At 39.1% G+C, this 20,526-nt stretch overlaps 1 protein-coding gene across 2 annotated transcripts in view; it reads right to left on the minus strand.

Annotated features, from left to right (window-relative positions):
* dcp1b (decapping mRNA 1B) overlaps positions 1–20,526 on the minus strand; it is a 73,325-nt gene that overhangs the window by 25,081 nt on the left and 27,718 nt on the right. For both annotated transcript variants that reach the window (XR_007957514.1, XM_052030290.1), the window contains exon 4: positions 2,647–2,713. Coding sequence is in view for 1 of the 2 variants with exons in the window: in XM_052030290.1 (XP_051886250.1) it covers positions 2,647–2,713 (67 nt within the window). In the remaining variant the exon portion in view is untranslated. The remainder of the gene's footprint in view (positions 1–2,646; positions 2,714–20,526) is intronic.

The following is a 20,526-nucleotide window of genomic DNA, read 5'->3' on the forward strand; positions in this document are numbered from 1 at the left end:
CCGACTTATCATTATTTGAAATACAGCTCACAATGGTGGTGCACCTGCAAACTTGTAGATGGAGTTAGAGCAGAATCTGGCCACGCAGTCACAAGTGTATAGGGAGAAGAGTAGGAGGCTGAGGACACAGCCTTGTGGGGCGCTAGGGTTAAGAATAATCATGGTGGAGGTGTTGCTGCCTGTCCTTACTGATTGCAGTCTGTTGGTCAGGGAGTCAAGGATCCCGTTGTAAAGGGAGGTGGGCCACAAGAATTCAATTTATATAAATGACATGATGAAGGGAGTAAAGATATGGTTGCTAAGTTTCCAATAACACATAGACAGGTAAGCAAGTAAGTTGTGAAGAGGACTTAGGAAAGCTAGGAAGGGAAGTAGATAGGTTAAGCAAATGGGCAAAGATCTGACAAATGGGGTATTATGTGGGAAAATACAAAGTTGTCTATTTTGGAAGGAAAAATAATGATAGATTGCAACAGCTCTAAGATGCACCAGATTCTATGCATTCTAGTGCATTACAGGTACATCAAGTGATTAGGAAAGTGAACAGAATGTTATTGTTTATTTCAAGAGGAACTGAAAAGTAGGGAAGTTATGTTTCAATTATAAAGGGTATTGGTGAGTCCACTTCTGGAGTACTGTGTATATAGTTGAATCCCTTATTTAAAGGATTTTAATGTGTTGGAAGCAGTTTAAAAATGGTTTACTGGACTAATATTTGGACTGGACAGATCTTGCGAGGGAAGGTCAGACAGGCTAGGCTTCCACCTCCTTGAGTTTAGAGAAGTCAGAAGGGACTTGATTTAAATATAAAAGACCCCAAGGAGTCTTCACATGGATGTGGAAATGATGGTTCTTCTTGTGGGAGAACCTGGCGCCAAGGGTCAATGTTTAAAAATAAGAGGTTGCTCATTTAAGACAGAGATTAGGCAAAATTATTTCTCTAAGGGTCATGAATTTTTGGAACTCTTTTTCCAAAGGGAAATGGAAGGAGAGGCTTTGAATATTTTGCAGAAGAGGTGGACACTTCTTAAGCCAATGCATGAAAGATTATTGTGGGTAGATGGGGTAGCAGAATTGATGTGGCAATCAGGTCAGTTATGATCTTATTAAATGCTTGGAAAATAATACCCACTAAAATTGATTACTGAAGAGACTGGAGTACATCACTTCAAAGAATTGAAGATTGGGTCACTGCTGACATCACAATAGACCTGATCTTCTGTGAATTAGTCAAGAAGACAGTGGTGATGATCAAGGAGAGGAAAGGGAGAAATGACGAGCAGTGGCCTATACTTTTTTTAATGTTCAACTATATGTATTAAAAGAAATTGTATTCATACAGCACCTTTTGTAATGACCAAGCATCACAAAATGCCTTACAGCCAACAAAATACCTTACAATTCACATCTATTATCTTGAATGTTGTGCTTTCAATGAGTACACGACAAGCTTGTACAAACAATTGTGAAATGTCCAGAAAGCTGATTGACAGTACACTGACAAAATGGTGCTATGGGTGATTGAACCTCATTTGAAAAATGGAACCTCCAAACGGGTAATACCTCTCAATGATCAAGTCTGTATAATTTAAAATCTTTTGTTGGTTAGGATCTATAGACAATTCCTTTAAGGAATGCTTATTCAGGTACCACACTCATTTTGCTGAGTGCAGGTGCCAGTGTTCCCAGCTGCTTCAGGACAAATCAAATCAATCTTCCAATGGGGCCTTAAAATAACATTAGCCCTTTACTTCTGCACACGAAAGATCCAATCTCTGTTTCCATCAATCTTATTTCCCTTATTTTATACTTTTAACTCTGGAGTTTGGTACACCACTGCTCCGTTTCACCCAATATTGATGGAGTTCTTCAATTGCTTGGCTGCAATGCTCAGAATTGATTTTCTAAATCTCTCCAATTCCAGAAGCCAAGCAGTTCCGATTTCCCCTGGGGGGAAAAAAAGCCTTCTCCAATTAAACTTTACAAAAATGCTAATTATATGCAAACTAGCAGTCATTGGAATTTTAAGAAAGGTGCAGCTACAAAAATGATAGCTGAAGGAAACACAAAGGAACTAGAAACTAAACTGCTCCTTACTAAATTTGTTGGAAACCGGATATGAATCTAGCAAAATGAAATGCAAGTTTTAAAAGGGCATCCAGAGATTTGTCTTTTATCTTTATTTTAACAGCAAGAGATTCATTGAATCACTCTTAAATAGTATCTCTAGTACTTCGTAGTATCTATCAACAATTTATTCAGGTCTTTTACACATAATCAAGTAAAACAGACTTTAAATCAAAGATGACAACACTGCTGGTAACCAAAATTATATGATGGTCCAGCAATGTGGCCAGCTAATATTTGCTCACCACATTTACTCTGCCCAGTCCTCAAAATGGCTAGAAACGAAGATTTCATCTGAAAGGTGGAAAATAAGCAGAAACCCTAACACTAAATACCACCTCAGAATCCTACCCATGAAGGAACACAACAAGGCAACAGCCACATTGTTTGTGTTACAAAATATTGCATGGCATGGAAAGTGCTTGGAACTAGGGTTTAACTGGAGGCAAGTTCAGTAGTTAAAAGCACGCAAAATAAAAACAACCTTGCTTACACTTAAAAAGGTTTTCTGACACTTACTTCTTCATAAGCTCTGTAATCCTTTGACATTCCGCCTTATCATAGAACCAGATCCCATAGATGGAAACTGAAATTAAAAACATGAAGCATCTATTGAATAAGTGCAAGATTAAGTTTATTTTTCATTTTTCCCCTGCATAGTTCAGTGGCAATGCTCAAATGAAAATAATGACTTGAACCCCGAAAAATGAGCATTACAAATTACTAGCAAGGAAATAACATTTTGCCAGTGAGGAGATTGCTGTGACATACTGTTCAACACAACTGTGCAGAAAAGTATGTCAAAGCAGTTTCTTGACTGCAACTCTTGGTTTATGAAAAACAGTGAATAACTTATGGAAAATGGATAATATCATGCATCTATCTCAAAATTTGTTTTGCTTAAAGTACAGGCCTCAAAACTGACACAATTCACCAGTTTGCTTTTGAAATAAAACATCACTAAAGCGGTGACAATGCACTAAGGCATAAAGGTGCAGAAATTTTATTGGGAGTAGTTTATTTTAGGATATAGAAAAGTATAGCGCAGGACAGGCCGATCAGCCCACTATGTTGTGCCGATCTTGATGCCAATTTATACTAAATGTCCTCCTCCTGTGTATCATCCATATCCCTTCATATTCATGTATCTAAACGCCTCTTAAACTCCACCAAACTCCCTGCTTCCACTACTATCCCTTGTACCCTATTCCAGGCACCTACCTTATCGGTGCCTCTCATATTTTTAAAAACCTCTATCAGGTCTCCCCTCAGCCTCCACCACTCTGAGGAGAACAACACGAGTTTGTCCTAGTTCATACCCTCTAATCCACGCAGCATCCTGGTGAACCTCTTCTGCACCCTCTCCACAGCTTTCCTATAATGGGGTGACAAGAACTGCATGTAATACTCCAAGTAAAGGCTGAGTGAAGTTTTATATAGCTACAGAATGACTTTCTTACTCTTATACTCAATACCCCTACCAATGAAGGCAAGCATACCATATGCCCTCTTTACCACCTTATCTACTTGTGTAGCCACTTTCAGTGAACTATGGACCATGACCCCAAGATCCTTCTGTATCTCAATGCTCTAAAGGGGTCTACCATTAACTGTATACTTTCTCCTTTCATTTGACCTCCCAAAGTGCAACAGCTCACATTTTCCCAGATTAAACTCCATCTGTCACTCCTCTGCCCACGTCTGTAACTGATCTATATCCTGCTGCATTTTTTTGATAGTCCTTTACACTGTCCACAACTCCATCAATCTTGATGTCATCTGCAAACTTGCTAATCCACCCATCTACATTTTCATTCAAATCATTGATATATATCACAGAGGTCCCAGCACTGGTCCTTGCTGAACACCACTGGTCACAGACCTCCAGTCAGAATAACAGCCTTCCACCCCTACTCTGTCTTCGATGGGCAAAGCAGTTCTGAATCCAAACTTGCAATTCACCCTGGATCCCATGCATCTTTATCTTCTGAATCAACCTACCATGAGGGACCTTATCAAATGCCTTACTAAAGTCCATCTTCTACAGAAAGAAAACCTGCTCCATGTTTTATAGCTTAACTGTGAAGCAAATTTAGCACAAAGACCACCACAAAATCTTTAATTTCAAGTACCAGAAATGTTGCAGAGAGCACACTGAACAGGTTAAGTTTTTCAATCCCCAGTGTGATCAGCAATTTTAAGATGTACCCCCAATGCATTAAACAAAATTGTTGCATGCTTCCTTTGAAAAATAAATTAATCTGTACTGCATGTAAAATCCTCTAACCAAAGATCTCGCCATCCATTCACCGAAAACACATTTGAACTACTCCCCATGAATGTTATGACAGATATACATGACAGAAATTACAAATACCTGGATGTCAGATGGTATAGATGGTATATACACAAAGTAACAACATTCTTAAAGAGTATTAAAATGCTCTTTTTTGAAATTTTTAAAATAATTAATTTTATTCTTAAATGGCAGAATGGTATCTATTTCCACTTTTTCTAACTTGCTGAACATCATTAGTCCTACAAAAATCTGCACCAACATCAGAATTTATGACTAAACATTTTCATTTCAATATTTATATAAATTGGATATTATAACAGCATAATTGGGATTTGTGTAGAACTGATTTATCACAACTTTTACATCAAATGACAAACAATTTCTACTATTGATCACAACAAACCATGTACCTTGACGTTTTCCCCAACATCCTTCCAAGGAAGGAAAGAGCAATGATGTCATTTTTGTTCCTATAGATTATGTCTCATATTAACTATTTCACTATTTAAAAGAAAAGTGGTGCATAAACTGCAACTAGTTTCTGAATCACCATATTAATACCAGAGAATGTGAGATTCATTTTGCAATGATCATTCTGTATATCAGAATGCACACTTCAGTTCTGTTCCAATTTACAATACCAAGTCTGAATCCAAATTATGAAAAGCAATTGTGCAGTGATTTTTCAAAGGAAATGAGATGGTCCACATCACTGGGTAATTTAAGTATCAGGTCAAGGGTTCATTCCCTTGCCTCCTGCCTACTTATCAAGTAATTCCTTCAGAGGCATCAGTCAAGACATATTGTTCAGATTTGGTGAACAAAATACCTTTGTGGTGGTAATGTGATTGTGGGAGGGGTACAATGCAAGAAAGTGCTACTGACGAAATGAAAATGTTTTTTTCTTGCATTGCAATTACTCACAGCAGCAACACAGAACATAAACTGTTCAAACCTTAGAAAAATAAACCTGACCACACCAATTCTGGTTTGGTATGTATAGAATTCCTGCACAGTACTGTGCTGAGTGATATTTCTCAAAAAGAACACCAATAAATTTTAAAACCACTGCAAAGCCTTCATAGATTCCATCAAGTGCAAGAAAAATGTCACAACATTGGGGCTTCAACATCAGATGTTACAACCTGGTCAAGTTCAAGATATTTCTCAAAAAAATTCCTAGCCTTGACCTTGATAAGTTAATTATAAGATAAGGTTTCTTTATTAGTCACATGTACATTGAAACACAGTGAAATACATCTTTCTTGCATAGTGTTCTGAGGGCAGCCCATAAGTGTCGCCACTCCTCCGGCACCAACATAGCATGCCGCAGCTTCCTAACCTGTACGCCTTTGGAATGTGGGAAGAAACCGGAGCACCCAGAGAAAACCCATGCAGACATGGGGAGACCGTACAAACTCCTCACAGACAGCAGTCGGAATTGAACCCGGGTTGCTGGCACTGTAATAGCATCACACTAACCGCTACACTACTGTGCGTTCTATGCAAGATGTTATATAGACACTTATTAACATTAATTGTGAAATAGTAACATTTCTAAAAAAAAAGTATCACTTATTTTCAACATATTTTATTTTCTGAAGCGTGTACAACAATAAGGAGAAAATTTATATAGTTCAATCACACTTTTGTCAGCATAAGGGAATTAAAACAAATTTGGGTTATAAAGTTAAAAAGCAAAATAAATATGAAAATTATACAGAAATTCAAATCAAAAGAGCCAAAAAATTTAAATGATTTAAGTTTTTTTTAAATCAAAAAGGCATTGGAGCTAAAATTTATTTATATTCTAGGTATTGCAACTGCTTGGAAGTTCAATTTTTTTCTACTCTAAGCAATGGAAAATTTGATTTTTTTGGATTGAAATCGGAAATTAGCATCACTTGGAAAATTCAAATGGACAGTTGTTCCATATCAGGGCATATGATGTCATTTCCTTTTTGAAGCATTGCAGAGGAACTTTGTCCTGAGGAATCAGTTGCTGGTCTTTCCTAGCACAAGGGAGATCTGCAAGTTAAATATATGAACTGCATATATATTTTTTAAATCATCTCCCCACATTAAAGTGACACTACCAACTTCCTCTGATCGCCAGACGCCAACCCCCTTGCTGCCACAGCCCCAATTTGCTGCCCTTCATTCCCGCAAACACTACCTCCCTCCCTGGCTTTTTCCTCTCCTAATTATCCAGTGGCCACTCCACTGCTCGACCTTTCCAGACTCCAACTCCTACCCCATTTCACCTCCAGGCTTCTGATGTGATCTCCAGCTCATTCACAGCAATCTCCCTCCCTCTGATCCCTTCCCCACAACAACATTTCAGAATCTAATTTTCCTCTCATAACAGGTATCCAGGTGCCCACTCAAGATCCCCAACTACTACAGCTCACCCTCCACCATGACCTCTACAATGTTAGCCTTCCAAATGCCACCATCCCAGCCACAAGCCCAAGTGAGTCTATGGCTGATCTCCCTCATGGAAGCATTATGTCATTTAAAGGAGGTGACAATGTCATGCACCAGATGCTCTTATCTTCTACAGCAAAGTTGTTTCATTTTTGCAAAGTGCTTCTGAAGAAACATTGGTGCAGTCTGTACTTAAGACAACATATAATGAACAACGGTATACCAGGTTGTTTTGCTAATGGATAAAGAACAAACTGAACTGCTTTGTCCTGAACAATATCACAGTTCTCCCATTAAAGCAAGTGGCCTACATTTCATCACTGGACTGATTTCCAGCACAGGGTTCATAAAGTCATCCCTCAGCCTCCTACGTTGCAGTAAGCATCACCCCAGCCTATCCAGTTTCTCCTTATAACTACAACCCTCCATCCCAGATAACATTCTGATGAATCTATTCTGCACTCTTTCCACCGTTACCATGTCCTTTCTGTAGTGCGGTGACCAGAACTGTACACAATACCCCCAAGTGTGGTCTAACCAATGTTTTGTATAGTTGCAACATGACATCCCAACTCTTGTACTCAATGCCTCAGTCTACGAAGGCAAGCATGCCAAATGCCTTCTTCACTACTCTACCTGTGTTGCCACTTTCAGCGAAGTATGAACTTGCACCCCAAGGTCCCTCTGTACATCAATGCTCCCAAGGTCCCTGCTGGTTATTGTAATGTCCTACCAAATTTTTACTTCTCAAAGTGCATTACCTGACACTTGTCTGCATTAAATTCCATCTGCCACTGCTCTGCCCAACTTTCCAGCTGATCTATGTCCCACTGTATTCCCAGGCAACTTTCTTTGCTAAGACTCCATGACTTCTGTCATCTGCAAACTTACTAATCAGACATTCTCACCCAAAAAACAACTGCAGGAACTCAGAAGGTCAGGCATCATCTGTCGAGGGAAATGGACAGTTATGTTTCTGGTCGAGACTCTTCAACTGGGCTGGAAGTCCAGAGGAAAGGTCTCAACCAGAAACGTTGACTGTCCACTTCTTTCTACAATGCTGCCTGACCCGCTGAGTTCCTCCAGCAGCTTGCTTTTTGATCCAGGTTCCAGCATGTGCAGTCTCTTGGGTCTAAAATAGCCATCCACTATTATCCTCTGCCTCCTATCACCAAGCCACTTTTGGCTCCAGTTTGCCAACACAGCTCGAATCTCCTGTGCCTTAACCTTCTGGACCAGTCTACCATGCTGGACCATGTCAAAGGCCTTATTGAAGTCTATGTAAACCACATCTACTACTCTGCCTTCATCAATTTTCTTAGTCAGCTCCTCAAAAAACTCAACCTGATTCATGAGGCATGATCTCCCCTGCATAAAACCATGCTGACTCCTCCTAGTCAGTGCCCAACTTTCCAAGCAAATACAATTCCTGTACCTCAGAACCCTCTCCATCAGCCTCCCTAACACTGACGCAAGACTCATCGGCCCGTAGTTACTACCATCACTGAGCCAAGTTAATGCATTAGAAAGCCCAAAGTAGTTCATCACTGATATACTATTGGAGCACTCTCTACAAAAGACTACCTATATGGCAAGAATCTATTTACAACCTTAGTCTTCTGTTCTCATCTTGGTAGACCATTTCTGAAAAGTATTACCAGATTTCACCTATGTACATGCATGAGTCTGTAATTGGAACCTTGGTGCAGAGAGCATCATTCTGTAGGCAGGTTGTTTGGTGTGGTAATTCTATTTCACCTCTTGTGCAACACTCATTCTACCCCAATGCAAAAAAAATCAATTTTAAAGGCTTACTTCATAAAATTACCAAAAACATACACAGAAAAGTTAAATGCACTTGTGCATACTTCCCTCTCGGAAATATGAAAAATGATTCAGAGGTGTTCTAGAATACAAACTTATAATTACTTGCTTTGGTTTATGTGCAGTTCTTTCTTTTCTCTCCTCCTGTCTCTATAGTTAAACTAGAAATGCAAGGAATGCTTTAATAGTTCATTAGAGGATCATGACATAGATGCTTGGAGAATTTTATAATCTTAGTAGGCATGTAATTCAGGCATTACTGAAGTTTTTAATCTTTGCTTCCTCTTAATGGGATGAGGGCCTCATATCAATATGTCAGCAGTGACACAGACATGCATGCCACATTGCAATTCTCTGGTGTGGACGATGACAGCATAAATAGCCACCATCCCCCTTCACTTTATGCTCTTTGGAGGAATGCATCAGAAGCAGCAATTAAAGAGCACTCTCACATGGTATGCTTCTTGCCAGGGTAAGCTCTGAATAAAAAACTCAAACACATACCAATGTCAATACCAATTTTCACTGAATTTCTATAATTTCAATGAAGATAAAATCATTGCCTCGGAAGACAAAATGCTTCAAGCGGTTGTTCATCAAAAAGCTTCCAAACGATTGCCCAGCCAACCAATACAAGAAATCGATGCCAAATATAAAGGTATAACTGTGAAGGAGACCCAGCTGAACTGCTTCTACACCTGTCCAGGAGGTAAGATTTTCTCTTTGTGGAGAGCAAAGTATTAAAATAACATTCTAGAAAAAAATGTTTTAAAAATTGCAACTTAGATTTAAAATTCAAAGACGTTACTTGCAATTTGTCTTTGTCAGTGATTAAATTGAAATCATTATGCTTTAAGTTCTTGAGTGATGATATTCCCATTCTTATGTTCTATTACCAATAACAAAAACATGCTTTGATATAATTATGTAAAAAGAAAATTCATATATTTATATAAAATAATGTAAATTCAATATATAGACTTTGTATCTGAAATTTATAGTATGCTTTGCTGTTTAAATCTACTTAGTTAAGAGTTACACTAAATCCCTACAGGAAGTCATGAGAATGATCAAATTTCTCTCAATTTCCTTAAAACTCAGTAAAGCGTTTTAAAACCTATTATATAATTGTAACGTCGCATAAATGTTTTTACAAAGTTACTCTTCACAGCAGATCACAAAGTTTAATGATGAAAGCAAAAAATAACCTCAGCGCAATGCTTCATCAGATCTTCAGCGGGTCATTTAAAGTACTCTTCAAAATATCTCCACCCTTTTCTTGGTTAATACATCTGGGCAAAACCTGCTTAAGAAATGAAAAAAAACTTGCACCATACACAGTGTATCCCCTTTACTTCAGACAATCTACAACAATTGGAACCAAGAATCAAGAAAGAATGAGCCTGCATTTATATAATGTGCATCACAACCTCAAGATGTTTCAAACAGTTCAATGGCTAATGAAGCAATTTTAATAATTTAGTTATTGTTATGATGCAAGAAATTTAGCAGCTAAACTACATTGAAGTAAATGATAATCTTATCTGTTTTTTGCTGTTGGTTATGGCATAAATATCTGCCAGGATATAAGGAGAATATCTATGCCATAATTTCATCAGTGCAATGGGATCTTCTACAGGCAGGCAGGCCTTGGTTTCATTTTTTACTCAAAAGGGAGAACCCTGATTAGGACAGCTCTTTTTTCAGTACTCTAAATAAGTATTAATAACCCATGCGCTAAATCTTGTCCGAAGCTGAACCAACAACTTTCTGACTCAGTGACAAGAATTCTACCAATCAGATAACATGCTGATTGTTAACCTATTAAAATTCAAAATTCTATGGATTTTTGCAAAATGCTGACCCCTTGATAAACTCTACAGGTTGGCTTGGAGTTAGTTACTGAGTATCACAAGGGACAATGGTGTGTTCCCCAACTATTTAAATATACATTAATGGCTTACATTAAAAGACAGGTTGTAATTATTGAGATTTACCTGAAAAACAAAGCTAGGTGGGAAAGTGAGTTATGAGAAGATGACAAAGAATCAGTAAAAGAACACTAGTTAAGTGATTAGCCAGAAACTTACAGATAATCATATATGACCATTTGAATTGAATTTAAGGAAGGACAGGATGATATCAATGTGATGGTGAACAGGCTGAAAAATGGCAGAAAGAGTTTAGTCATAATAAATGTGAGGCAATTCATTTTGAGAGTACTAATGAGACTGGGACATATACCATAAATGGTGAGGTCCTAGGGAGTACTGTGGAACAGAGGGACCTTGATATTCAAGTCCAAAGATCTTTGAAGATGGCAGCGCAGGTTGATAATGTGGTTAAGAAGACATATGCATTGCTGGTCTTCGTTAGTGGAGGCAATGAATACAAGAGCAAGGAGGTTAAGATCCAACATTATAAAACATGGGGCAGACTTCAGCTGAAGTACTGCTTGCAGTTCTGGTCACTACACTATAGGAAAGATGTGATAGCAGCAGAGAGAGTGCAAAGGAGATTCATCAGACTGTTGCTTGGGATGGAGCCTTTTAGTTATGCACTTGAATCACCTTCGCTTTGAAGGCAAGGGCCAAGTGTAGATGGGTGCCCATTGGTTGGCATGGACATGGTGAGCCAAATGGCCTGCTTCCATGCTGTATGACTCTATGAAAGTCTGTGCTTCTAGACATGGCAAGAAAAACATAGCAAGCTTTCAGAGAGGTTTACTTCATATGCATCTAAGGCACATGAGGAGGAAAGGTCATGTGGCCCCTCAAATCCACATCATCATTTGGTAAAGTCATGTCCAATCCTATACATCAATTTTACTTATCTGTGATAACTTTTGATTCTATTAGCACCTAAAAATCTCAGAGATAATACGTATATGATCAGTATTATGTGGCAGCATGCTTTACTGACTAAAAAGGACATGATAAATGAAACCACTCTCGTCCTCATCTTTCAATCATACATGTGTATCTTCACTCATGCAGCTGAAACCAGAAAATACAGTGCAGATTGATAATTGAATTTGGAACTTATCTAATATATTATTATTAGAAATAACTTCACTTCTGAACCATTGGAAGAAATTATCTCATATACTGAGTTAATTTTAGTAAATATATAGCTGATCAGAATTGCAAATGATTTGCCTTTGGAAAATCTCATCATATTTCAATTGTTCTGGTCAATGGTAACACCCAGATACTGATATTCAAGGATTTGGTGCCAGTAATGCCACTGAATACAAAACATGGTGGTTGGGCTTTTGTTTCATCCCCTCCAAACATCACCAAGTTCCAAAACCTGGGCCTCTATAGCTCCCTTTGCAACTGGATCCTTAACTTCCTCATCAGCAAACCTTGATCAATACAGATCAATAATAACATCTCCTTGACTGATCATCAACATAGGTGCCCTGCAAGGCTACATGCTAGGCCCCTGCTCTGCTCTCTTTACACCCATGGTTGTGTGATTAAGCACAGCTCTAATACCACCTACAAATTTGCCGACAACACCACTGTTGTTAGGCAAATCACAGGTGGTGATGAGACAGCGTAGAGGAGCAAGACAGAACATCTTCTTGGGTGGTGCTACAATAACAACCTCACACTCTCACAATCAATGTCAACAAAACCAAGGAGCTAATTGTTCACTTCGGACAGGAGACATCAGGAGACCACGTGCCAGTTCTCATTGGTGGGTCAAAGGCGGAGAGAGTAAGCAGCTTCAAATTGCCAGTCGTTAACATCTCGGGCCCAGCACACAGATGCAATTACAAAGAAGGTGCACCAGCGCCTCTACTTTCCAGCTTAAGGAGATTTGGCATGTCTAACAAATTTCTATAGATGCGCTGTTGAAAGTATCCTGACTGGTTGCATCATGGCCCGGTCCAGAAATTCCAATGCACGGGAATGCAAGAGGCTGCAGAGAGCAGTAGACACAGCCTGGTCCATCATGGGCACAGCCCTCCCCACCATTGAGAGCATCTACAGGAGGAGCTGCCTCATGGCAGCGGTATCTATCATCAAGAATCCCTACCGTCTGGGTCCTGCTCTCTTCTCGCTGCTACTTCAGGCAGGACATTCAGAAGCCTGAAGTCCCTCACCAGCAGGTTCAGGAACAGTTACTTTCCCATAACCATCAGGTTTTTGAATTAACCCTCACAACCCTAATCCTACCTCTTGCACTAGCACAAACCTGTCTCTGATCATGTCTTTTTTTTTGCACTAATGTCTTGTCTTTTTTATTTCACTTTTCACTGTCTTATATAATGTATAGTTTATATTCTCTATGTTGTCTGTACCTACGTGCCTGTGATGCTGCTGCAAGCAAGTTTTTCCATTGTACCAGTACCTCACTGTACTTGTGCACATGACAATAAACTTGATTTGATTTGACTTGTTTTGTTGAAAAAGATCATTGCCTATACTTTTGCAGCAAGAATGGTACTTGCCTGAATGGTGTTGATACAGGCGGGTACTGACTGCTACTCTAGGTTTTATTCATAACTCCTCAAATGTGATCATCAGCGAGCAATCCCACTTGATTATATGGTGGAAGAAAGATTATAAGATGTTTGAACCATAGAACCATAGAACCACCCTCACACTACCGGGCCTGGGACCTAACATTGTGCTGCCTATAAATATTTATTTCAAGGAATTACATAGTACAGTTTATCTAAGGCTACAGCAGGATATAGATCAGATGGAGAATCAGGCGGAATGTTGGCAGATGAAATTTAATCCTGACAAGTACAAGATGATACATTTTGGGAAGTCAAATAGGGGCAGGACATATAAAGTAAGTGGTAGGGCACTAAGGAATGTCGATGAACAGAGGGACCTTGGGGATCAAGGCCATAGTTCCCTGAAAGTGGCAACATGGGTAAATAGGGTGGTGAAGAAGGTTGAAGTATGGAACATAAAAGTTGGAACATTATGTTACAACTTTACAGAACACTGATTAGACTACATTTGGAGTATTGGGTGCAGTTCTGGTCACCACGCTAAAGGAAGGATATGCTTACTCTGGATAGTATAGAAGAGATTCACCTGGATGTAGCCTGGATTGGAGGACTTTAGTTTTGGAGGGAGATTGGATAGGCTCAGCTTGAGTTCCCTGAAGCAAAGGAGAATGAGGGGTGATCTAATCGAAGTATATAAAATTGTAAGAGGCATGGATAGGACAGATTGTCACAATCCATGGTAGGGTATGGAAAACAAGAGGGCATAGATTTAAGATGAGGAAAAAAAATTTAAAGGGGATTTCAGAAGAATTTTTTAAAAAATTACACAGAGTGGTTGATATCTGCAACTAACGGTCAGAAAAAAGTGGTGCAATTAGATACAATCACTAGTGTTTACAAGTCATTTAGACAGGCACTTAAATAGGCAAGGCATAGGATATGGACCTAATGCGTGCAAATGGGATTGGTATAGATGGGCAAAGAGATCAGCATGGACATTGTGGGCCAAAGGGCCCTTTTCTGTGCTAACAACTCTATGACAATGAAATAACATTGTCAGTATCATAATCTTTCAGGATACTTTTAAGAATTGACATATTTAACAACGAAAACAATGTGAAATCAACTGAACTTTTTTCAGACCAGTTGTACGACATTCTGAGGAGGATGGATGAACACCCAGTTGGTACCAACAACATAGACAGAAAAAGGGATAAGGTTCTGAAATATTCATTTAAAGAATTAGCTAAATTAATAAGTAGAATCTCAAATGTAGACATCTCAGGATTATATCCAGTGCCACATATGAATAAGTATTGGAATAGGAGAATAGATCAAGTGAATGTCTGGCTGGTGAATCGGTGAAGGAGACAGGGATATAGATTCCTGGGATATTGGGAATAGTTCTGGGAAAGGCAAGACCTGTACTAGTGGGATGAGTTAATGCCAGGCAGGACTCTAGATGATTTATTCATGGAGTCATTTGCTAGTAGAATTGCTGAGGATTTAAACAGAATGGCAGGGGAAGGCGAACCTGAGCAAGAAGACAGAGGACAAAAATTGAAGGCATACAGACAAACAGGGCCACAGTGCAAAATATTGCTAAATGGACTAAGAATATTAAAAAGACAAGTCTAAAAGACATTGTGCCTTAATGTATGTAGTATTCACAAAAAGGTGGATGAATTAATCGTGCAAATAGATGTAAACAGAGATGATGTAGTTGTAACTGAAAGACACAGCTGCAGAGTGACTATGGATGGGAACTAGCCATCCAGGACTATTCAATATTTAGATAAGACAGGACAAAAGGGAAAGGGGTAGAGTGGTGTTTTTAACTAAAGAGAAAATCAGTAGAATAGTGAGGAAGAATATTAACTCAGAGAATCCTGCGATGGAATCTGTATGGGTGGAGCCAAAATTCACCTAGGGGCAGGAAATATTGGTGGGTTTGCATATAGACTCTCAGACAACAGTGGTGAAATAGGGGGTGGAATTAAACAGGAAATTAGAGATACATGCGATAATGGCACTACTGTAATTATGGTGACTTCAAATTACATATATAATTGATATACAGAGGAGGATATAGAGGGTGTTATAGAGGATATTATAGAGGAGGAATTCCTGGATGTGTTCATGATGGTTTTTTGGACAATACATTGAGGAATCTTTTAGAAAACAGGCCATCCAAGACTGGGTACTGTTCAATGAGGTATGATCAACTAACAATTCAGAAGATAACGATGCATGGGATCCACAGTGACATTTTGGATTCAGAATTGGCTTGCCCACAGAAGACAAGACGGTAATGGTGGAAAGGCTTTATTCTGGCTGGAAGTCCATGACCAGTGGTGTTCAGCAGGGATTGGTACTGGGACCTCTACTGTTTATGACATATATAAATGACTTGAATGAAAATGTAGATGGGTGGGTTAGTAAGTTTGCAGATGACAAAAAAATTGGAGTTTCGGACAGCATAGCCGGCTATCAAAGGATACAGCAGGACATAGAGAAGCTGTAGATATGGGTGGAAAAATGGCAGATGGAGTTTAATCTGAGCAAGTGAGAGATGTTGCATCTTGGGAGGTCAAGTGCAAGTTGACCTCCCAACTTGCATATATAGTTTATAGCAGGACCCTTAACAGCATTAATGTACAGAGGGATCTTAGGGTCCAAGTTCATAGCTCCCTGAAAGTGGCCACACAAGTAGGGTGGTAAAGTATGTGTATGGCATGCTTGCCTTCGTTGGTTGGAGCATTGAGAATAAGAGTAAAGAAGTCACGTTGGAGCTATATAAAACTTTGCTGAGGCCGCACTTGGAGTTGTGTGCAATTCAGGTTGGCCTATTATAGGAACAATGTGGAGGCTTTGCAAAGGGTACAAAAGAGATTTACCAGGATGCAGCCAGGAATAGAGGGTATCAGCTATAAGGAGAGGTTGGACAAACTTGGGTTTTCTTCTCTGGAGTGTTGGAGGCTGAGGGGAGGCTTGATGGGAGTTTATAAAATTATGAGAGGCATAGATAGGGTAGGCAATCAGAATCTTTCTCCCAAGATAGTCATGTCAAATACTAGAGGGCATGCACTTAAGGTAAGAGGAGGGAGTTTAAAGGAAATGTGTGGGACAAGTTTCTTTTTATACAGTGAGTGTTAGATGCTTGAAATGGGCTGCCAGGGGTAGTGGAGGAAGCAGATACAATAGTGGTATTTCAGAGGCTTTAGACAGACACGCAAGTCTGCAGGGAATGGAGGGATATGGATCACGTGCAGGCAGTAAGAGGTTTAGTTTAATTTGGCGCTGTGTTCAGAGCAGACATTGTGGGCTGAAGGGCCGATTCTTGTGCTGTACTGTTCCACGCGCTATCATACTGAGTGGGGTCCCTTGGGGAAGAGCGAACATGATAGAATTCTGCATTAAGATGCAGAGTAGGAGTTGATTCCCAGAGTAGGGTTGTGAATTTAAATAAAAGAAACTATGAATGTATGAGGGCCAAGTTGACTATGATACATTACTTAAAGAGTTGACAGTGAATGGTCAAGGCTAGCATTGAAAGAATGCATGGATGAATTACAAGAATTGTTCATTCCTGTCCATTGCAAAAATAAAACGGGGCAAGTCATTTAACCATTGCTTACAAAAGAAATTAGATCCAAGTAAGAGAAATAGAAAATTATCAGGAAAAGCAGCAAACTTGAGGCCTAGGAATAGTTTAGAATTCAGAAAAGGAGAACAAAGAGAAAAACAGAATATGAGAATAAACTGACAGGGAACATACAAACCGACTGTAAATAATATCTATTCATATGTGAAGAGAAAAAGATCATCAAAAACAAATGTAGGTACCTTACAGTCAGAAACAGGGGATCAAAGAAATTCAGATCAATTAAATAAGTACTTCTGCTTTGTCTTCACAAAGGACACAAAAAACTCGCAGAAACATAGGATCAATTGAGAGGGAGGAATTCACCGAAAACAGAATTAATAGAGAATTGGTGTTAGAGAAATTGGTGGAATTGAAAAGCTGACGAGTACCCAGGGCTTAATAATCTACAATCCCAATACTCAGAAGTGGCCCTTGAAATAACAGATGCATTATTGGTCATCAATAATGAAAGCTCCGCCTTCAATACTATAATTCCAAGCAAACTCATCACTAAACTCCGAGACCGGGGACTCAACACCTCCGTTTGCAACTGGATCCTTAAATTCCTGACTAACAGACCGCAATCAGCAACACCTCCAGCATGATTATTCTCAACACTGGTGCCCCACAAGGCTGTGCCCTCAGCCCCCAACTCTACTCCCTATAGACTCATGACTGCATGGCCAGATTCTGCTCTAACTCCATCTACAAGTTTGCAGATGATATCACCTGAGTGGGTCGGATCTCAGATAACAATGAGTCAGAGTACAGGAAGGAGATAGAGAGCTTAGTGACATGGCGTCATGATAACAACCTTTCCCTCAATGTCAGCAAAACAAAAGAGCTGGTCATTAACTTCAGGAAGGGGGTGGTGCACATGCTCCCATCTATATCGACGGTGCTGAGGTTGAGAGCTTCAAGTTCCTTGGAGTGAACATCACCAATAACCTGTCCTGGTCCAACCACGTCGATGCCACGGCCAAGAAAGCTCACCAGCGCCTCTACTTCCTCAGGAGGCTAAAGAAATTTGACATTTCTTCTTTAACCCTCTCCAACTTTTATCGAAGCGCCACAGAAAGCATCCTATCTGGATGTTTCACAGCTTGGTATAGCAACTTCCCCCTCCATGGACTCTGTCTATACCTCTCGCTGCCTCAGTAAAGCAGCCAGCATAATCAAAGACCCTACCCACCCTGGATATTCTCTCTTCTCCCCTCTCCCATCATGCAGAAGATACAAAAGCCTGAAAGCACGTACCACCAGGCTCAAGGACAGCTTCTATCCCGCTATTATAAGACTATTGAAGGGTTCCCTAGTACGACAAGGTTGACTCTCGACATCACAATCTACCTCATTATGACCTTGCACCTTATTGTCTACTTGCACTGCACTTCCTCTGTAGCTGTGTCACTTTATTCTGCATTCTGTATTGTTTTACCTTGTACTACCTCAATGCACTATGTAATGAATTGATCTGTATGAATGGTATGCAAGACAAGTTTTTCCACTGTACTTCGGTATAAGTGACGATAATGAACCAATTCCATGTTTTAAAAATGTATAGACTCTGGAACAGTTCCCACAGATTGGCAGGTAGTAATGTAACCCAATTATTTAAAAAAAACAAAGAGGTAGAGACAAAGTAGAAAATTTCAGACCAGTTAGCCTGACATCAGTAGGGAAAATGCTTGTCCAGTATAAGAGGCAATGTAAAACAGTTGGAAAAGAGTGACAGGAATGGAAAACGTCAACATAGATTTGTGAAAGGGAATCATGCTTGACAATTCTAATAGATTTTTTTTAGGATATGATAAAGTAGAATAGATAAGGGATAAGGTGCTGTAATAGATAAAGAACTAGCTAACAGACAGGAAAAAAAGAGAAGGAATAAATGAGTCTTTTAGAGAACTAGCTAACAGACAGGAAAAAAAGAGAAGGAATAAATGAGTCTTTTTCCAAGTGGCAAGCAGTGACCTGTGGTGTACCACATGAATGAGTGCTCTCACCCAGCTATTGACAATAGATATTAATGACTTAGATGAGGGAATTAAATATAATATTTCTGAGTTTGTAGACACATTTGGAACCTTGACGTACAAGTCCAAGGATCCATCAAGGTGACAGGACATCCCCTGTTCTTCGAGATAGAATTCTAAAGATCTACAACCCTCATTTCCAAGAGACTAATCCATCACTTCACCACTAACTCCCACCCAGTTTTTGACTCTTCAACTAGAGAAAACAGCTATTTAGCATCTACCCAACTAGCCTGTCAATCCCTCCCAGAATCTTGTGTGTTTCAATGAGATCCAATCCTGTCTCATCTTTCCACATCTCACCAACCTTGCAGTATTTTATAGAAATTGATTTACAAATAGGGCTATGTTAACACAGTATTTTTCTTGTGCTGTTTCAGTTATTACATGACTGCATCTAAAAAGGGTAGCCTTTGAATCACAGATATAGTTGCTCTCATTCAAATATTTTTGAATCTGATTCAATCAAATGTACCAAAAGTTAATACTAACATTTAGTTTTACATTCTTAAATGTAAAGTCTTGTTGCTCAGTAAAAACAAGTTGCTTAATGTTGAGTACCTGAGTAGAGGAAGAAACAACTAAATATGGAGAGATTATGAAGTAGACCTATACATATTTTGAACATATTTAAAATAAATGCGAACTTACATCCTTTGGAATAGGATACTAGATAATGAGATAACTTCAGTTAATGAGAAATTAGGGTCAGATTTGAACTACACTTTTCAAATTCAAAACCCACCAAATGGATCCAAGGGCTTTGTTATAGTTTTGTTTAAATATGGAGTTTATTCATATTCACATCAAGCTCTCTTTATCTTATCTCAAAGTTTGTTAAAGCACAGAATGTTGGCAGAATATTATGGCAGTCAGTTGCATGGGCTGATCTATATGTATCCCAGGCACAAAGTTTCCTTTGACTATAAAAGGTTACCGGAGACAGAAGACAAGAGACATATCTAATCTAATTCTTGACACTTCTTTTTGAACCTATTTATAATCTGAAAAAGAACAAGCAACCTCCTGATATTGCTGAACCTCCACAGTCAGTTTTAATTAGCGTTTGTATTTTCTATATCACAGACATATCTAAAATGGGCTTTTTAGTACAATTTTACAAATTAACATTTTACAGGAGTTGCCTGCTACACTGGAATCACATTTAAGGAAAGAAAATGAAGAGACAACAGTAAAACAACAGTACCAATGTAAAGCACTGACTGGAAAATGTGTGATATAATCCAACATTTGGTTTTATTATAAGATTTCTAGACCCAAGCAGCTTCTCTTCTTGCTATTTTTTTCACTACACTCTTAAAGGAATATATATGATTCCCAGTTAAACAGTTTAAAAAGTTCCTTCTAAACTGGAGAATGAGTAATACATACTTTGGTTAGGCCACAATTGGAGTATTTTGTGCAGTTCTGGTCACGACACTAAAGGAAGGATGTGGAGAATTCAGAGAGTGCAGAGAGATTTACCAGGACATTGCCTGGGTTGGAGTGTATTACCTACAAGGAGACATTGGACAAACATGGATTGTTTTCTCTGGAACACTGGAGGCTGAGGGACAACCCAATATAAAATTATGAGAAACTGAGATAGGGTGGATAGTCAGACTCTTTTTCCAAGGTGGAAATGTCAAATACTAGAGGACAGAGGTTTAAGGTGAGAGGGGGAAAGTTT

This window comes from Pristis pectinata, chromosome 15, assembly GCF_009764475.1.
Source record: "Pristis pectinata isolate sPriPec2 chromosome 15, sPriPec2.1.pri, whole genome shotgun sequence".
Taxonomy (NCBI): domain Eukaryota; kingdom Metazoa; phylum Chordata; class Chondrichthyes; order Rhinopristiformes; family Pristidae; genus Pristis; species Pristis pectinata.